Source organism: Oncorhynchus mykiss, chromosome 8 (assembly GCF_057628025.1).
Source record: "Oncorhynchus mykiss isolate SJ-2025 chromosome 8, ASM5762802v1, whole genome shotgun sequence".
Lineage (NCBI taxonomy): Eukaryota > Metazoa > Chordata > Actinopteri > Salmoniformes > Salmonidae > Oncorhynchus > Oncorhynchus mykiss.
Window position 1 is genome coordinate 46914456 of NC_143029.1, and position 18584 is coordinate 46933039.

The following is an 18584-nucleotide window of genomic DNA, read 5'->3' on the forward strand; positions in this document are numbered from 1 at the left end:
TAAAGTTAGTTCAGAGCCATCGATGTGTCTGCTTGGGGGGGAATATATACGGCTGTGATTATAATCGAAGAGAATTCCCTTGGTAGATAATGCGGTCGACATTTGATTGTGAGGAATTCTAAATCAGGTGAACAGAAGGACTTGAGTTCCTGTATGTTGTTGTGACCACACCACGTCTCGTTAACCATAAAGCATACGCCCCCGCCCCTCTTCTTACCAGGAAGATGTTTGTTTCACGCAATGCGTGGAGAAACCAGCTGGCTGCACCGACTCCGATAGCGTCTCTCCAGTGAGCCATGTTTCCGTGAAGCAAAGAACGTTACAGTTTCCGTGAAGCAAAGAACGTTACAGTCTCTGATGTCCCTATGGAATGCTACCCTTGCTCGGATTTCATCAACCTTGTTGTCAAGAGACTGGACATTGGCGAGAAGTATGCTAGGGAGATTTGCGCGATGTGCCCGTCTCCGGAGCCTGACCAGAAGACCGCTTCGTTTCCCCCTTTTACGAAGTCGTCTTTTTGGATCGCAGGCTGGGATCCATTCCGTTGTCCTGGGTGAAAGGCAGAACACAGGATCCGCTTCGCGAAAGTCATATTCTTGGTCGTATTGATGGTGAGTTGACGCTGCTCTTATATTCAGTAGTTCTTCTCGATTGTATGTAATGAAACCTAAGATGACCTGGGGTACCAATGTAAGAAATAACACGTAAGAAAACAAAAAACTGCATAGTTTCCTAGGAACACGAAGCGAGGCGGCCATCTCTGTCGGCGCCGGAAGTGTTTCTGTCGGCGCCATCTCTGTCGGTGGCCATCTCTGTCGGCGTCGTTAGATCAGGTAGTGTTCCTGTGCATGCATTTGTGTCCCCACAGATGAGCACATTTCCCTGGGCCTGGAAATGGCACATCTCTTCCTCAAGGGTGGGGAAGATCTCCTCTGAGTAATATGGGGATTCTGATGGGGGGATATATATTGCGCAAAGGAACACATATTTTTCAGTCAGTACAAGTTATTTTTTCAGTTTTAACCAAATGTGATATTTACCCATTTTGAGGGGATTTGTACCAAATGATCAGTCCTCCAGAGTCTCTGCCTCTATTGACAGAGCTGTGTTTCTGTGACGGCATAACTACCACTCTGTAGCCTGTGGGACAGTGAGTGACAATGTCAGCCTTACACCATGTCTCCTGCAGAATGATGACATCAACATCTTTAAGATTTTTGTTGAACTCCAGTTCTAAACTATTCAGTCCAAAGGTTGATGAGTTAGGCCCTGAATGTTCCACATGCTAACTGATAGTGATTTCATGTTGCAAAAAGAAAGAATAGCAGTCAGAAATACAGTAACTACTAACTAATACGTTGTTAAGAGTGGGATAAACAGGATAACAGCTAACATTTTTTCTGTTATATATATACAAATTCCTATTAGTTGAACAAGTAAACTTTTAGTACAATAGGTGTGTGTGTGCATGCGTTCGTGTGTGTGTGTGTGTGTGTGTGTGTGTGTGTGTGTGTGTGTGTGTGTATGCGTCCGTGTGTGTGTGTGTGTGTGTATGTATGTGTGTGTGCATGCGTCTGTGTGTGTTTAGTGCAGTTTAGTGCAGATGTATTGGAGATGATGTTTAATCTCACTTAATCCTACAGGGTTCTCTTGTCCTCTGATGACCCCCGCGTAGCTGCGCTGTTGGGGCCTGTGGCTTGGCGGGAGTAGGCCACACCCTCTGGTGACATCAGCGTTGACTTTCTGAATGGTATGGGGATGAAAGTCTTTGTGGGGCAGCAGAGTGGAGATGATGATGTGGGGAACAACTCAGAGGCCCTCTCTTCTACTCTGTTGACCAGGCTGCCTACTCTCTCCTGCTTCTCTCGCAGGTTGTTGGTGCCGGTGTGAATAATAATGTGGCCTGGTCAGGCTGGGACTCTCTCTCCCTCCCTCCCGCCTGCCCTTGTAATGTCTTGAGGACTGAAGTGCCCATTTTCATAAATGTTCATGATGTTAGAAAAACTGCTGTACTTGTTTCATCATATCAAGCACTTTAAAATAATCTCTCCACCTGAAGCTAAAGACAGGCCCAAAATAGTTTACCTTAGTTTGTATGTATTTTCAAAAGCACTCAGGCAGACCTACCTATATACAAGGGGTCACAAGACACACAGCAGATCCATAATTTCACTACAAAATTTCCCAACTGTTTCACATTTTCTTTCAGTTCAACAAGGTGTTCATGTCAATCACCAGGACATTTTTATTGCAAACATTTGCTTTACCCAAAAGAAACAGCTGCACTATCATGTTACATAAGCAAACAGCTGAACTATCATTTTTACATAAGCACTCACTCCATAGTGTGAGAACATCCAAACAGGATGTCCATAAAAGGGCATAAACACAGGACACCAAAAATGAATCTTCAATCACTTTTTGCCACATGCTGTCTACTGTATTCTCTCTATCTGCTGCAATACTCTTTGCACATACAGTATTTGCACGAATTGAGTGTGAGGTTGTGTTGAATATTGATATGGTAGCCTCCTTGTATTACAGGCAGAGACGTTGGGACAACTTTTTTCACAGGGGTGTTGGGAGAATAGTACACTTTTAAGCCAAATTTGTATATTTATCTGCTTATAATTTAAAACATGTGCTAACCTATTTTAGTCAACTTGTCTAGTCAAATAGGCCTTTCATTTTCTCTCAAGTCATCATTTGTTGCCCTAGAAGACAAAAAATATATAATATACTGTATAATAAATAATTGGAATAAATGTCTTAAATGATAGAATGAATGCATCTAGCTGACATCTGTAAAGCTTTTTCTTTCAATGTTGCTGCTTTTGACGGGACCGGGGAGAAAACGTAATAGTTCTAAACAGGGTAGCAAACATTTTCATATTAAAAGCAGTGAAATTCTGTCAGCTGTTATGTAAAAGGATCAATCACTGAATAAGACACACATTACTCACATTTGCTGAGATAGTAGCTAGGTTTCCATCCAATTGGCGACAGATTTTCGTACGAATATAAAAAGATCGGCATAAATGAAATCCCAGAGAAGTGTTTCTATCAAATGTAGTTGTTGCTGATAACAATTTGTGTGTGATGACGCACAATTTTAACTGCAAAATAACTTCTGCGGTTAAATTCCAATGTAAATTCCAAATTCCAGTGTAAGTTAAATGAGTTTCCATTGCATTTTCAACTCTGATGGTTTAGTCACAAAAAATGTTGCGTCAATTAGCGAATGTGCCCACTATGGTATGGGCACTTGTGCTCTAGCCAACAGCTCACAGATACAATGTGGGTATTATTATTGTTTGTTCAAACGGCAGCCAAGCATCGAACATCATTGACTCATTGACTCTCTGCTAGACACTAACAAAAGACCCCCCTGTGCCCTCTCTGAATTGTGGCATTGAACGTTTTAGCAGGATTCTTTCTCTTCACAACTGGCTACTTGATTATTGCAGCTCAATGAGTGTAACGTTTGTTGACTATTTTGATACCTTTTGGAAACAAAACATGTTTTATAAGGAAGATGGGATCCATCCAAATAATTTGTGTACCTGGATCCTTTCACAGCATTATAAGGCTGTGTTGAGACAATGACTTATCAATGACCCAAACCCAGCTCAGTAAATCCCTACCATTGTGACTCAGAGTTGTCATAATGCCTCAGGAAATGTACATTATCCCAGGGGCGTTGGTAGACACAATGTAAGTAACCTAATTTATGTCCCCCTAATAGTCCTGAATGCCTCTGTCGATCCTACCGCTATTGTATGAAGTAATCATGTGCCTATGAACCAGATTTATACTGTTAGCATTGAGCCGGTGTGCCCTAGGAGGAAGTCCACTGTGTGCAGCTCACCTTGCACTAACATAAATAACATGAGCATATCTACTTCTACTAAGCTTCCCAGAAAAGCAATACAAATACATAAGCATCCCAGAAGAAAAGCGCTCAAAATAGCCCACATTAACATATGTAGCCTCAGAAAGAAGATTAAAGAAAGAAATAATTTGCTAGTAACAAATGACATTAATTTTCTGACTCTCTGCAACTCACTTAGATAATACTTTGATGATGCAGTGGTAGCAATACAAGGTTATAACATTTACATAAAATATAGAAATGACTATGGTGGAGGTGTTGCTGTTTATATTCAGAACCACATTCCTGTAAAGCTTATAGAGGATCTCATGTTAAATACGGTTGAAGTAATATGGCTACAGGTTCATCTGCCTCACCTAAAGCCCATTCTGGTGGGAAGCTGCTATAGACCACCAAGTGCTAACAGTCAGTATCTGGATAACATGTGTGAAATGCTTGATAATGTATGTGATATCAACAGAGAGGCATATTTTCTGGGTAATATTAAATATTGATCTAAATATAAATATAAATAAATATCAAGCTGCCCACTCAAGAAAAAGCTTCAAACTGTAACCAGTGCCTGCAGTCAACCTACCAGGGTAGTTACACACAGCACAGGAATGAAATCATCAACATGTATTGATCACGTCTTTACTGATTCCTATGTTGTTGATGTAAATAATATTTATTGGTCCGTGGTGTGTAATGAGGACCAAACAGACACTGCACTTGACACATTTATGAAATTGCTTATTCTAGTTTCTAATACGCATGGACCTATTAAGAAAATGACTGTATAAACTGTTAAATCCCCGTGGATTGATGAGGAATTGAACATTTGTATAGTTGAGAGGGATGAGGCAAAAGGAATGGCAAATAAGTCTGGCTGCACAACCGATTGGCAAACGTATTGCAAATGTATAAATCCTGTGACTAAACTGAATAAAAATAATGTCACGTCTGCTCCCGCTCTTCCCTCCCCTGGCGCTTGAGGGCGCCAGGCTGCCCTGCATCAAGCACTCCTGCTATCAGTTACACCTGCCTTCCCTCGTCACTAGCTTCAGAGATGTTGGACTCACCTGGACTCACTTATCATCTGTTTATTACCTCCCTTATATTTGTCAGCTCCCTTGCTCTGTTCCCTGCTGATGCATAGATTGTTTTTTGTCTTTGTTTTCTTGTATGCTGACGCTGTTCCTGTCTCGTTCCATGTCCGTTATTTATTAAATGTGTTACTCCCCGTACCTACTTTGTCTCTCCAGCGTCATTCCATGTGACAATGTGACTCTGAAGGAGGATTTGATCAAGTGATGCTCATTTCCCTGCATCTGTCAAATACAAGATGTGGCCATCAAATTGTCAATGTTATCTTGTCTACAGGCTAACTCTTATTATGTGTGAAATTGGTTTCGGTGTAGTTCCAATGAGCCGGCTGTGCAGGCTGACTGGAATCGTTTGTTTCCCGCTCATTAACTTGGATATGGTTTGCGTTATTCTAAAGGCACACCCTCCCAAAAATCAAAAGATACTTGTCACGTGCGCTGAATACAGGTAGACCTTACTGTGAAATGCTTACTTACAAGCCCTTAACCTGTTAGAGCTCTAGGGGCGCTATTTCATTTTTGGATAAAAAACGTTCCCGTTTTAAGCGCGATATTTTGTCACGAAAAGATGCTCGACTATGCATATTCTTGACAGTTTTGGAAAGAAAACACTCTGAAGTTTCAGAATCTGCAAATATTTTGTCTGTAAGTGCCCCAGAACTCATTATACAGGCGAAACCAAGATGATGCATCACCCAGGAATTAGCAGAATTTCTGAAGCTCTGTTTTCCATTCTCTCCTTATATGGCTGTGATTGCGCAACGAATGAGCCTACACTTTCTGTCGTTCGCCCAAGGTCTTAGCAGCATTGTGACGTATTTGTAGGCATATCATTGGAAGATTGACCATAAGAGACTACATTTTCCAAGTGTCCGCCTGGTGTCCTGCGTCGAATTCGGTGCGCAATTGCCAGCTGCTTCTACTTTACCATTTGATTCAGGGGAGAAAGCATGTGTCCAAGAACGATGTATCAATGAAGAGATATGTGAAAAACACCTTGATGATTGATTCTAAACAACGTTTGCCATGTTTTCAGTCGATATTATGGAGTTAATTTGGAAAAAAGTTTGCGTTTTGAGGACTGAATTTATGGATTTTTTTTGGTAGCCAAATGTGATGTATAAAACGGAGCTATTTCTAATACACAAGGAATCTTTTTGGAAAAACTGAGCATCTGCTATCTAACTGAGAGTATCCTCATTGAAAACATCAGAAGTTCTTCAAAGGTAAATGATTTTATTTGAAGGCTTTTATGTTTTTGTTAATGTTGCGTGCTGGATGCTAACGCTAATGACAACAACTGATTGTTGTCCTATGGACAGAGTCTCCCACCTCAGCTGTAGATCTCTGCAGTTCATCCAGAGTGATCATGGGCCTCTTGGCTGCATCTCTGATCAGTCTTCTCCTTGTATGAGCTGAAAGTTTAGAGGGACGGCCAGGTCTTGGTAGATTTGCAGTGGTCTGATACTCCTTCCATTTCAATATTATCGCTTGCGCAGTGCTCCTTGGGATGTTTAAAGCTTGGGAAATCTTTTTGTATCCAAATCCGGCTTTAAACTTCTTCACAACAGTATCTCGGACCTGCCTGGTGTGTTCCTTGTTCTTCATGATGCTCTCTGCGCTTTTAACAGACCTCTGAGACTATCACAGTGCAGGTGCATTTATACGGAGACTTGATTACACACAGGTGGATTGTATTTATCATCATTAGTCATTTAGGTCAACATTGGATTATTCAGAGATCCTCACTGAATTTCTGGAGAGAGTTTGCTGCACTGAAAGTAAAGGGGCTGAATAATTTTGCACGCCCAATTTTTCAGTTTTTGATTTGTTAAAAAAGTTTGAAATATCCAATAAATGTCGTTCCACTTCATGATTGTGTCCCACTTGTTGTTGATTCTTCACAAAAAAATACAGTTTTATATCTTTATGTTTGAAGCCTGAAATGTGGCAAAAGGTCGCAAAGTTCAAGGGGGCCGAATACTTTCCCAAGGCACTGTATATGGGAATTAACGGGAATATATGGGAATTAACGGAAATACATTTTACATATTAATGTAGATATTTTTTGCATTGGATATATTACTAAAGCTTTGTTTGTCTTCCTCTCAGGCTTCCATGTCTTCTCCCTGGACCTCCTCAATGTCCACCTCTTGAACATCAGGCTCTGAGGCCTCGTCTTCACTGTCACTTTCCAACCTTGTTGAGGATGGCTCGTTGTCAGGCTCAAAAAGCCTCAAATTTGCCCGGATGGCCACCAATTTTTCAACCCTTGTATTGGTCAGTGTGTGTTCCCGAACAAGGACCAGTTGCGCTCTGAGGCGGTTGATGTTGGTGGGATTTGGAGGATGATGGCGGCAACAGGGGAAAGAGCCTCAGAAAGTCCCTTCCACCAGGTGGCTGATGAGATATGTTGGCACGACTGCCATATTGCATCTCCATCCCAAAGCCCTTGCTTGGAAGTGTACTTCGCCAGACTGCCAAGAATCTTGGCCTCATCCAGGCCAAGGTAGATTTCTGCTATAACTTGATGACCCTTCACATACCTTTCCATTTCCTTGGCTCTCTTGTAGAGTGTATCCATTGTTTTCAGTGCCATGATGTCCTTGAGGAGCAGATTCAATGCATGAGCAGCACAGCCAATGGGTGTGATGTGAGGGTAGGACTCCTCTACTTTAGACCAAGCAGCCTTCATGCTCGCAGCATTGTCTGTCACCAGCAAATACCTTCTGTGGTCCAAGGTCATTGATGACTGCCTTCAGCTCATCTGCAATGTAGAGACTAGTGTGTCTGTTGTCTCTTGTGTTTGTGCACTTGTAGAATACTGGTTGAGGGGTGGAGATTGCATAGTTAATTATTCCCATCAGAGATGATTGCAATGCAGTGCTTTCTCTATGATTTGCTTGACCTTCACTTGAACTTTATTGAACTCTGCATCCAGCAAATGAGTAGATAAAGCATGTCTGGTTGGAGGGGTGTATGCTGGGTGAAGAACATTCAGAAATCTCTTCAACTCTTCACCTCAGGATGGTAAGTTGGTGGTTGAAGATATCCCTCTAGTGGTGTGGGGGCTGTGCTTTGGCAAAGTGGGTGGGGTTATATCCTGCCTGTTTGGCCCTGTCCAGGGTTATCATCGGATGGGGCCACAGTGTCACCTGACACCTCCTGTCTAAACCTCCAGTATTTATGCTGCAGTAGTTTATGTGTCGGGGGGGCTACGGGTCAGTCTGTTATATCTGGAGTATTTCTCCTGTCTTATGCAGTGTCCTGTGTCAATTTGAGTATGCAATTTAAGTATTACTTCAACTTGATATCGAAGGAGTGCCTTTGATTTGATGGGCTGCTCATGCGCAGGTCAGTGCGACACAACGTCGCCATAACATCACCTACAACCGTGATCGGGCATTTCTATTGGAGAAGCCGTTTCTGGAGGTCTTCATCTACAGTGTATAGGCACTTTGATTTGGTATTGTCTGACTCTCGCAAGTGCAGTAAATTGAATGTCGATGACCCCGCCACACTGTGCAACTCACAAGTTCCTGTTTTTCTTTGAAAAAATACTATTTGAATATTGGAATGTATTTGGAAATACACTTGGAAAGTATTGACATGTATTTTCAGACAGAAGTGTATTTCCAGATACAAATATTTAAATACTCCATGCATTTGTACCCCGGTCTGTTTGGTCCTCCAGGGTATTTGGAAACAAGTATTTGAAAATAGTTTCAAATAGTATAGTATTTAGTGGAAATGATTAGAAAAATACTTTCAAATACTTCAAATAGAAGTAGTTGATTTGGCCAGACAATAAGTATTTAAAATACAAATACTTAAATACGCATGTATTTGAACCAGATCTGCAAATAATTCCCAATCAACGAGGAGCTGTAACATATCAACTATTCTTTATTCACCTTTAGATAAATAATCACAGATATGTATATCACAAAAAAAGGTTATACAGTGAGGGCTAACTGTACGAAAACAGGAGTGACGTCATATTCATTGCTATACTGAACAGTTGGACTATTGTGACCCTACAGTATATAAACCAATTACATAAATTGCATATCTGATTTCTCTCCCAGCACCTTCCCAGTGATCTTAAACTTTAAAAATATAAAGTTAAATAAATACAATTTATCATAACATTTCATTCACAAATAAATAACTTCATATGTCTTTCCACTGGTTGACTTGGTTTCTTGTATATATGTAATTGCAGATATAAGGTATAAGGATATACACATTAACGTTTTATGTAGGGAGCTACAGTGTTATTTTTTTATTTTACTTTGAGAAAGCTGCATCTGCCAGTTCCCGGATCTCAGCTTCATCACAAACATCATTTTTCATGCTGGAAACTCATTGGACGTCCCATTCCAATGCTCAGAATTTCAACGTCAATTATGTTGTTTCGGCAAGAGCACAGCATGTCTTGTCAATGAACAATGTCAACACTGAGTACTCCAAAAAAATAATCACTACAGCCGCACACATACAGCCATGACACTACAAGAGAACACTAACAAGTGATGCAAGGTAACATTTATGGCTGAAATGTCAGAAAGAAAACATTTAAAGTAACACTCAAGAACAGTTAGATCATAGCACTACAGATTCTTAGAAATTCCACTGCAGAGCAACAAAATCAATACAATACACTTGGTGCAGAGAAGATAAGGTAACTTTTTTTTTTCTTCAGGAGGTATTTCTCATTTTAGTTTATCCTTGAAACAGATATGGATTTACATGTGGAGATCAAGGGATTTACATGTGGAGGTCACCACACTTCCAACAAAGCACACATCAATTCGCTGCTGCTTAAAGGTTAACAAACAAAAAAAGGGTAGACCATACTATCGCATCATGCTCATGTTATTTTTCGTTATGCTCCGAGCAGGTACTAGTGTTTATCCACACTTGGTTTGTTTTTTGTTGATTGTTTGTGTCCTTTCCTCTATCAGTGACGACCTTGGTCTGTCTTGCAAACAAGGTCACAGACGGGTTAGCAGACGCTCGGCTAGACATTGTCTGGAGAACACAGGCCCCTTCACCTCCTCCACAACTCTTTTCTCCGGGCTCAGATGGTTACTCCAAGCGCTGTGTGAAGTTTTCTGGGAAGAGTCCTTTGTGGGCACTGGCCCCAAGATGCGACCATTCGCTTTCCTTGATACCTGTAAGCCAACCCGCATCCTGGAAAACATAGAGAAAGTGAGGCAAGGGGTGAATTTCATTGGCCATGGATATGCCTGTGTACTAGGCTGGTAGCTAACATAAAGCTAAACTACTCTATTTGTGTATGTGTTAGGTAGACAAGGACCCAGCTCTATTTCGGTCCTTTTACTTCCTCAAAAGCCTATCCTTTCAGTGTTCACAGATCTATGAGGCATAAGCAATACGGTTATGGCTCCACCAAGTGGATCATCGGGAATACTGTTACATGGAATCTGGTCACTGTGCTGTGGAGTGCTGTGTTAGTTTTTTTTATACCAATGATCTGAGATCCACTCTATTTTACCATATTTATGATATTCTATGGACGTGAAGTGCTCAGTATTTGTACAGGATTAATATAGCGTTTTCAGAATTTGAAAGCTGATTTAATGCAGTGTGAATACAGAGTTTTTCCTCACCTGATCTTCTGCTGTAGCCGTGGGAACAACCAGAACCACGTCACCTTTCTTCAGCTCCAGCTCGTCTGAGTTTGCAGCTTCAAAGTCATGCAGAGTCTCCACCTACAGGATAGGAGTTCATAATACAGCATGAGAGTACGTGTGTGTGTGTTTGTGTGCATCCAAGTGTGTGTTGATAACGGTATACAACAAAATACATTTATTCTATTTTGAGTGTTGCCAGTTTCACATTATAGGGCCAAACCTAGCAAAGCCCAGGTGTACTATGAATCCACCATAGTCGCTGGAAAGACTGAAAAGAAAATATCCTACCTAGCCAGCACAGTACAATTCGGGTCAGCCTTTTTGTGTGAATCAGGGAGGTCTTGTGGGTGTTTGTGTGCGTGTGTGTGAGAGGGCAAGAGTGAGAGGGAGACTGACACAAAAAAGGAGTATAATGGGTTAGTGTGTGTGTGTGTGTGGACCAGGGAAAACCTTGTAAAGGAAGCCAGGAGGGAGTCCTGGTGGGCCGTCGGAGGTGGTGATGTCTTTGGCCGTCTGGGTGTCCGCTGTCACTCCGTTGTCGCTGATGGTCGTTGGGGAAATGTCAATAATGTCGCGGTCATCGTCACCTTCGTTGCTGGAGGCTGGCTCAATCACCACTGAGGGAATAGGCATCTTCTCCTGGTGAGGAAAGAAACCCGTTAACGAGACACAATAACACACACAAATCCACACATTTATACATGCTAAAACGTAGGCATACAAGCAGTTAACATATTCCTCAAGAAATAAATAGAATGATTTTCACACCACAGATCCACATAGTTTCGAAACATGGTTTCATTGGATTAATATGTTGACATTTCAGTGTCTATTTTCATGAATACCATCCATGATTACATCAATGGCTACAGTACATCCCAATAGTTCTAAAAAAAGCTTCCTTTCCTTGTCTCTTTTCCTTCATGACCATTCATCACAAACATGATGACCTTGTGTAAACAACATGGTGGCAACCAAACCTCGAAGGTCATCAAGGAAAATCGGTGAGGGATCAGGGGACATGACCAAGAGAAATTCTGGGCCCCAATTATATTTTTTTGTTGTATACTGACATACCGGTGGGATATTTAAAGTTTGCACCAACATTTTGTAACATTAACTTTTAAAAACATAATATGCAAAGGGAGTGGAGCTGTCCAAGGCAGCTAACAATAAGATAAAATAGGGGTGGGTAAGTTCAACAGCCGTGATGATGACCACCAAAAAAGTCAACAGCCCTAATGACAATCAGTATTCTAGTCATCAGCGGATGTTCTCGTCCTGTACAATGGCGCCGGAGGTGATGGCTAACGTTTTACGGTCCCCTAACCAATTGTGCTATTGTGTGTTTTTTCGCGTTATTTGTAACTTACTTTTTTGTACATAATGTTTCTGCCACTGTCTCTTATGACCGAAAAGAGCTTCTAAACATAAGGACAGCGATTACTTACCTCGTACTGGAAGAAGTTTTTTTCTTTAACGAGTCGGACGCAAAGGATTTACTTCAGACACCCGACAAAGCCTAAATCCCCGTCATTTACAGTAGAAAGAGACAGAGATATCAGGGACGTAGGTCGGGGACCCTTCTAAAGATCCGATGGCGACTGGGTAATCTGCCTTCACCATTGGTCCTATTAGCCAACGTACAATCATTGTATAATAAAATAGCCGAACTACGATCACGTACATCCTACCAACGGGACATTAAAAACGGTAATATCTTATGTTTCACCGATTCGTGGCTGAACGACAACATGGATAACACAGCTGGTGAGTTTTACGCTGCATCTGGTAAGACAAGGGTTGGCGGGCAATGTATATTTGTAAACAGCTGGTGCACAAAATCTAATAGTAAGGAATTCTCTAGGTTTTATTCACCGGCGTTAGACTATTTCATGATAAGCTGTAGACCACACTATTTACCAAGAGAGTTTTCATCTAGAGTTGAAGTCGGAAGTTTACATACACCTTAGCCAAATACATTTAAACTCAGTTTTTCAACAACAAAAAAATTCCCTGTCTTAGTGGTGATCCTAACTGACCTTTATTTTAAGAATGTGAAATGTCGGAAAAATAGTAGACAGAATTAATTATTTCAGCTTTTATTTCTTTCATCACATTCCCAGTGGGTCAGAAGTTTACATACACTCAATTAGTATTTGGTAGCATTGCCTTTAAATTGTTCAACTTGGGTCAAAAGTTTCGGGTAGCCTTCCAAAAGCTTCCCACAATAAGTTGGGTGAATTTTTGCCCATTCCTCGTGTGTGATCATGCTCGCCATAGCCAATGTGAGTAAGACCTTTAAACAGGTCAACAGTCACAAGGCCACAAGGCCAGATGGATTACGTGTACTCCGAGCATACACTGACCAACTGGCAAGTGTCTTCACTGACATTTTCAACCTGTCCCTGACCGAGTCTGTAATACCAACATGTTTCAAGCAGACCACTAAAGACCCTGTGCCCAAGAACACCAAGGTAACCTGCCAAAATGACTAGCACCCGTAGCACTCACATCTGTAGCCATGAAGTGCTTTGAAAGGCTGGTCATCGCTCACATCAACACCATTATCCCAGAAACCCTAGACCCACTCCAATTTGCATACCGCCCCAACAGATTCACAGATGATGCAATCTCCATTGTACTCCACATTGCCCTTTCCCACCTGGACAAAAGGAACACCTATCTGAGAATGCTGTTCATTGACTACCGCTCCGCATTCAACACCATAGTGCCCTCAAAGCTCATCAATAAGCTAAGGACCCTGGGACTGAACACCCCCCTCCGCAACTGGATCCTGGATTTCCTGACGGGCCGCCCCGAGGTGGTAAGGGTAGGTAACAACATTTGCCTCACTGATCCTCAACATGGGGGCCTCTCGGGTAAGTGCTCTGTCCCCTCCTGTACTCCCTGTTCACTCATGACTGCATGGCTAGGCATGACTCCAACACCATCATTAAGTTTTCCGATTACACAACAGTGGTAGACCTGATCACCGACAACGATGAGACAACCAATAGGGAGGTCAGAGACCTGACAGTGTGGTGTCAGGATAACAACCTCTCCCTCAACGTGATCAAGACAAAGGAGATGATTGTGGACTACAGGAAAAGGAGGACCGAGTACACCCCCATTCTCATCGACGGGACTGTAGTGGAGCAGGTTGAGAGCTTTAAGTTCCTTGCTGTCTACATCACCAACAAACTATCATGGTCCAAACACAACCAAGACAGTCGTGAAGAGGGCACGGCAAAGCCTATTGCCCCTCAGGAGACTGAAAAGATTTGGCATGGGTTCTCAGATCCTCAAAAAGTTCTACAGCTGCACCATCGAGAGCATCCTGACTGTTTGCATCACTGCCTGGTACAGCAACTGCTCGGCCTCCGACCGCAAGGCACTACAGAGGGTAGTGCGAACGGCCCAGTATATCACTGGGGCCAAGCTTCCTGCCATCCAGGATCTCTATACCAGGCATTGTCAGAGGAAGGCCCTAAAAATGGTCAAAGACTCCAGCCCTAGTCATAGACTGTTCTCTCTGCTACCGCACGGAAAGCGGTACCGGAGGGTCAAGTCAAGGTCCAAAAGGTTTCTTAACAGCTTCTACCCCCAAGCCATAAGACTCCTGAACAGCTAATGAAATGATTACCCAGACTATTTTCATTGTGACCCCCCTCTTTTACTCTGCTGCTTCTCTCTGTTTATTATCTATACATAGTCTCTTTAACTCTACCTACATGTACATATTTCCTCAATTACCTCGACTAACCGGTGTCCCCGCACATTGACTCTGTACCGGCAGCCCTGTATATAGCCTCGCTACCGTTATTTTACGACTTCTCTTTAATTATTTGTAATTATTATAATTTTTTTTAAACGTATCTATTTTTTACTTAACCAACAATGCAGTTTTAAGAAAAATAATGTTAAGGGCTTGTAAGTAAGCATTTCACTGTAAGGTCTACCTACACCTGTTGTAATCGGCGCATGTGACAAATTCAATTACTTGATTTGATCAACGAGTCAGAGCATCTCAGCGCATGAGGACAAATGAGTTTGCTCTTATTCTTATACCGTTTGAAAATATGGGGGATTATTCCTTTCTATGGTATTCAGAAAAGAGGCATTTATAAAGGTGGGAATAGATTCCCACTCAAATGGAATTAGATTGTCATCAATCTACATGTGCGTATAGCATTTTATAGGAAATGTAATTTTCAACAAATACAGTATGGAAGTGATCACCACAAACGAATACACAGTAAAAATAAATTAATAATAATAATAAATAATAATAACAATAAACACCAGTGCAAAAAGGTGACAACATTATTTTACAGTTCAGAATGTGAGAAGTTTGGGAGATTTTTGGTATTTTCTCTACTGCTCAAAGACTACTTGAAACTAGGCAAGTTATGTACATCTGTCTCCTAATCATTCATACCATTTATCGGTCTGTACATAAGACCGTCAGATCACAATATTGATTTTAATCCAAAAAGTCTGGACGTTACAATTCTTCTGGCACGGGGAAAATGTAACAGTAGCTGGGGTCAAATGTCAAATAAAACAATCATATAAACTCACTTAACTTAAAAAAAACATTCAAGTTTATGAATTATCATATCATACATACAGTATGGAATGATTTTGCAATAAATATAAGTATTTCTATGTACGTAACCAATATTTACCGTAACAACCCCATTCGGTTCCGCTCAAAACATGATGTTGCACAGGTCATATCTGTTTTAAATTATTTGGCACTCTACAGAACCCCAAGGCTATTTTAAGTTAGTATTTGTATAATTAATACCATCTTAAAGTAAAATCCCTTGTTTTCAACATTTGGCTGCTTGTATTACAATTGCACCCCAACCCTAGCAGCCATGACAAAACATTATGTGTCTAGCAAGAGACACGAATAGTGACACTTGTCAGTGTTAAGCCAACATATAGTGATGAATTATTGGACATTAATGCCCAGGAGAGTAGAAAAACATATACAGGTTGTGGAAAAAATGACTTTCACCCCTAAAAACCTAAATGTTCAAACAAGCTAATAGTGAGATGTTTGACTGAACAATTTCAAGCAGGGAGACAACTTAAACATTGGCATATACTCTTTCATCACACTAGCTTGTTTCTGTTTGAAAAAATTAAATGTGTTACAATTACCCCTGTTCTCACCTACTAGCAGCACTGCAAAATATAGTTTAACCACCAGAAAACAACACAATATATACATTCAAAATATATACGGCAAAAACAGCACTATTCAATACAAAACAATATATGAACATAAAATATTTAGAGCATAGATAGGTTGGTTATTTAGCAACAAAACCGACGCATGCGCAACTATAGGGCAAAACAGACGGAGTTGGCTTAGGTTGTTGACAACTTGTAAACTATATTTCGTCTCCAATGTTATTGTTGGTTAGCTAGCTAATGCATTTTTTGCCATATTAGCATAGACATGACATCAGTCAAGACACCTCAAAACAAGACATAGTATCAAGAACAAGATACAACTAGCTGGAAAGAGCCACCTACGATTCCCCACACGGCAGCTTCTTGTCATTGTTGCTATCTGAAAATACACTTACTTCAAACATCGTAATCTACTATCTTTCCAAATCATCATCTCCCACTGGGCACAGATGTCATTTCAACGTCTACTCCATGTTGGTTCAATGTAATTTCATTGAAATGACATGGAAACAACGTTGATCCAAGCAGTGTGTGCCCAGTGGACTAGGTCTTTGATAGTGCTACTGGTGTAACACCCACACTTGTAAACCTACTTGCTACTGTTTGTTTCAAGTAATGTCATGTGAAAAGGAGGCTTTTGATAGAAAATATTAACAGCAAAATGCTTGTTTTCGATGTGTGAAAACAGTATCCTATAAAGGAGATCCGTTTTGAGGACAAGTCTGATACCAAGCTTGTAGATAATATATTCATAATGTTGAGCATTGTGCAGCAATAAAATAAATAAAATAAAATGCTGCTGCAACATTTCCATCATTAAGTAACACTTTACCTAACCTTCAAATTATATAGCAGGTACTTTTGTTGCGCAACAAACTTAAATAAAAGTACATCTCACAGATCAGGTAGCGGAAATCAGATGCCACAACATGTCATCATAATGATCACATTATGTAGGCAGATTCAAATAAAGTGTTAGCAATAATGCTGGCACTGGTATCAGATACATCCCCACGATGAGGATAACGGGGATGACACTTTCAGTAGTCAGTTTGCTACCAGTGTCTTCCTGAGGAGAACCTTTAGCATCCACAGGTGCCTACAGTTCAGACAAAGAGATGTTATTTATGCAGACCAACCACCATAAGGCTACGGATCAAAAAAGAGTTAAGACAAGTGCCTGTTCTCCATTACAAAGTACAATGTCTGTTCTTCACCAAATAGTTATCCATCTGAACGCTCAGTGAAGTTGCAACCTCCTACATAAGAAAACAACGAAAATAACTTTCAAAGATTTTGTCATGGCGGTGTTAAGGCAGCATTCACAAGAAATGTGAGTTCTGATTATTGCAGTTGTTTGTGGTTCAGCAACAATTAATGACAGTTCACGATACTAAATGGGAAGCAATTACGTAACGTCTACCGTGGAATGGGGGGCAATAAAAAAGAAGCAAAGTGAACAATTGAAAAGCAATTTAAAACATTCGACTGACATCTGCCTATAGCAAATGCATATACATTTTAGTTGGCAGTAGAAACATTTATTGCGATGCGATCATGGTTGTGGTATTCCCATTTTCTTTGTGGATTAACTGTCGCCTTGTTCGTTTGACTTTGTTTGGTATAGCCCTTTTGCAATAGCCCTTTTGTTTAATTTCGGAATAGTTAAACACCCACACCAGTAGAAATCCACTTTTTTCAAGCTGAGAGACGATGGCCAGAGCTTACCCAGGTTGTTGCACATCGATTTAAGACAATAAGTCATAATTTTTGTCAATGTATGATACAGTGGGAAGAACAAGTATTTGATACACTGCCGATTTTGCAGGTTTTCCTACTTACAAAGCATGTAGAGGTCTGTAATTTGTATCATAGGTACACTTCAACTGTGAATCTAAAACAAAAATCCAGAAAATCACATTGTATGATTTTTAAGTAATTCATTTGCATTTTATTGCATGACATAAGTATTTGATCACCTATCAACCAGTAAGAATTCCGGCTCTCACAGACCTGTTAGTTTTTCTTTAAGAAGCCCTCCTGTTCTCCACTCATTACCTGTATTAACTGCACCTGTTTGAACTCGTAACCTGTATAAAAGACACCTGTCCACACACTCAATCAAACAGACTCAACACCTCTCCACAAACCCCTCTCCACAATGGCTAAGACCAGGGGGCTGTGTAAGGACATCAGGGATAAAATTGTAGACCTGCACAAGTCTGGGATGGGCTACAGGAAAATGGGCAAGCAGCTTGGTGAGAAGGCTACAACTGTTGGCGCAATTTTTAGAAAATGGAAGAAGTTCAAGATGACGGTCAATCACCCTCAGTCTGGGGCTCCATGCAAGATCTCACCTCGTGATCTCACCTCACCACTGATAAATCCACTATAATTGAGAATTTCAATAAGCATTTTTCTACGGCTGGCCATGCTTTCCACCTGGCTACCCCTACCCCGGTCAACAGCACTGCACCCCCCACAGCAACTCGCACAAGCCTTCCCATTTCTCCTTATCCCAAATCCAGTCAACTGATGTTCTGAAAGAGCTGCAAAATCTGGACCCCTACAAATCAGCCGGGCTAGACAATCTGGACCCTTTCTTTCTAAAATTATCTGCCGAAATTGTTGCCACCGCTATTACTAGCCTATTCAACCTCTCTTTCGTGTCGTCTGAGATTCCCAAAGATTGGAAAGCAGCTGCAGTCATCCCCTTCTTCAAAGGGGGGGACACTC

General features: G+C 41.1%; 1 protein-coding gene across 49 annotated transcripts in view; it reads right to left on the reverse strand.

The window, feature by feature from the left end:
* Positions 1-8863: 8863 nt before the first annotated feature.
* Positions 8864-18584, reverse strand: part of amph (amphiphysin) — a 132207-nt gene continuing 122486 nt past the window's right edge. For all 49 annotated transcript variants that reach the window (XM_090181731.1, XM_021612624.3, XM_090181733.1 and 46 more), the window contains 3 exons: positions 11088-11276; positions 10614-10715; positions 8864-10173 (listed from right to left, as the gene is read on the reverse strand). In XM_090181731.1, the coding sequence (XP_090037857.1) occupies positions 10069-10173; positions 10614-10715; positions 11088-11276 (396 nt within the window). In that variant the 3' untranslated portion in view covers positions 8864-10068. The remainder of the gene's footprint in view (positions 10174-10613; positions 10716-11087; positions 11277-18584) is intronic.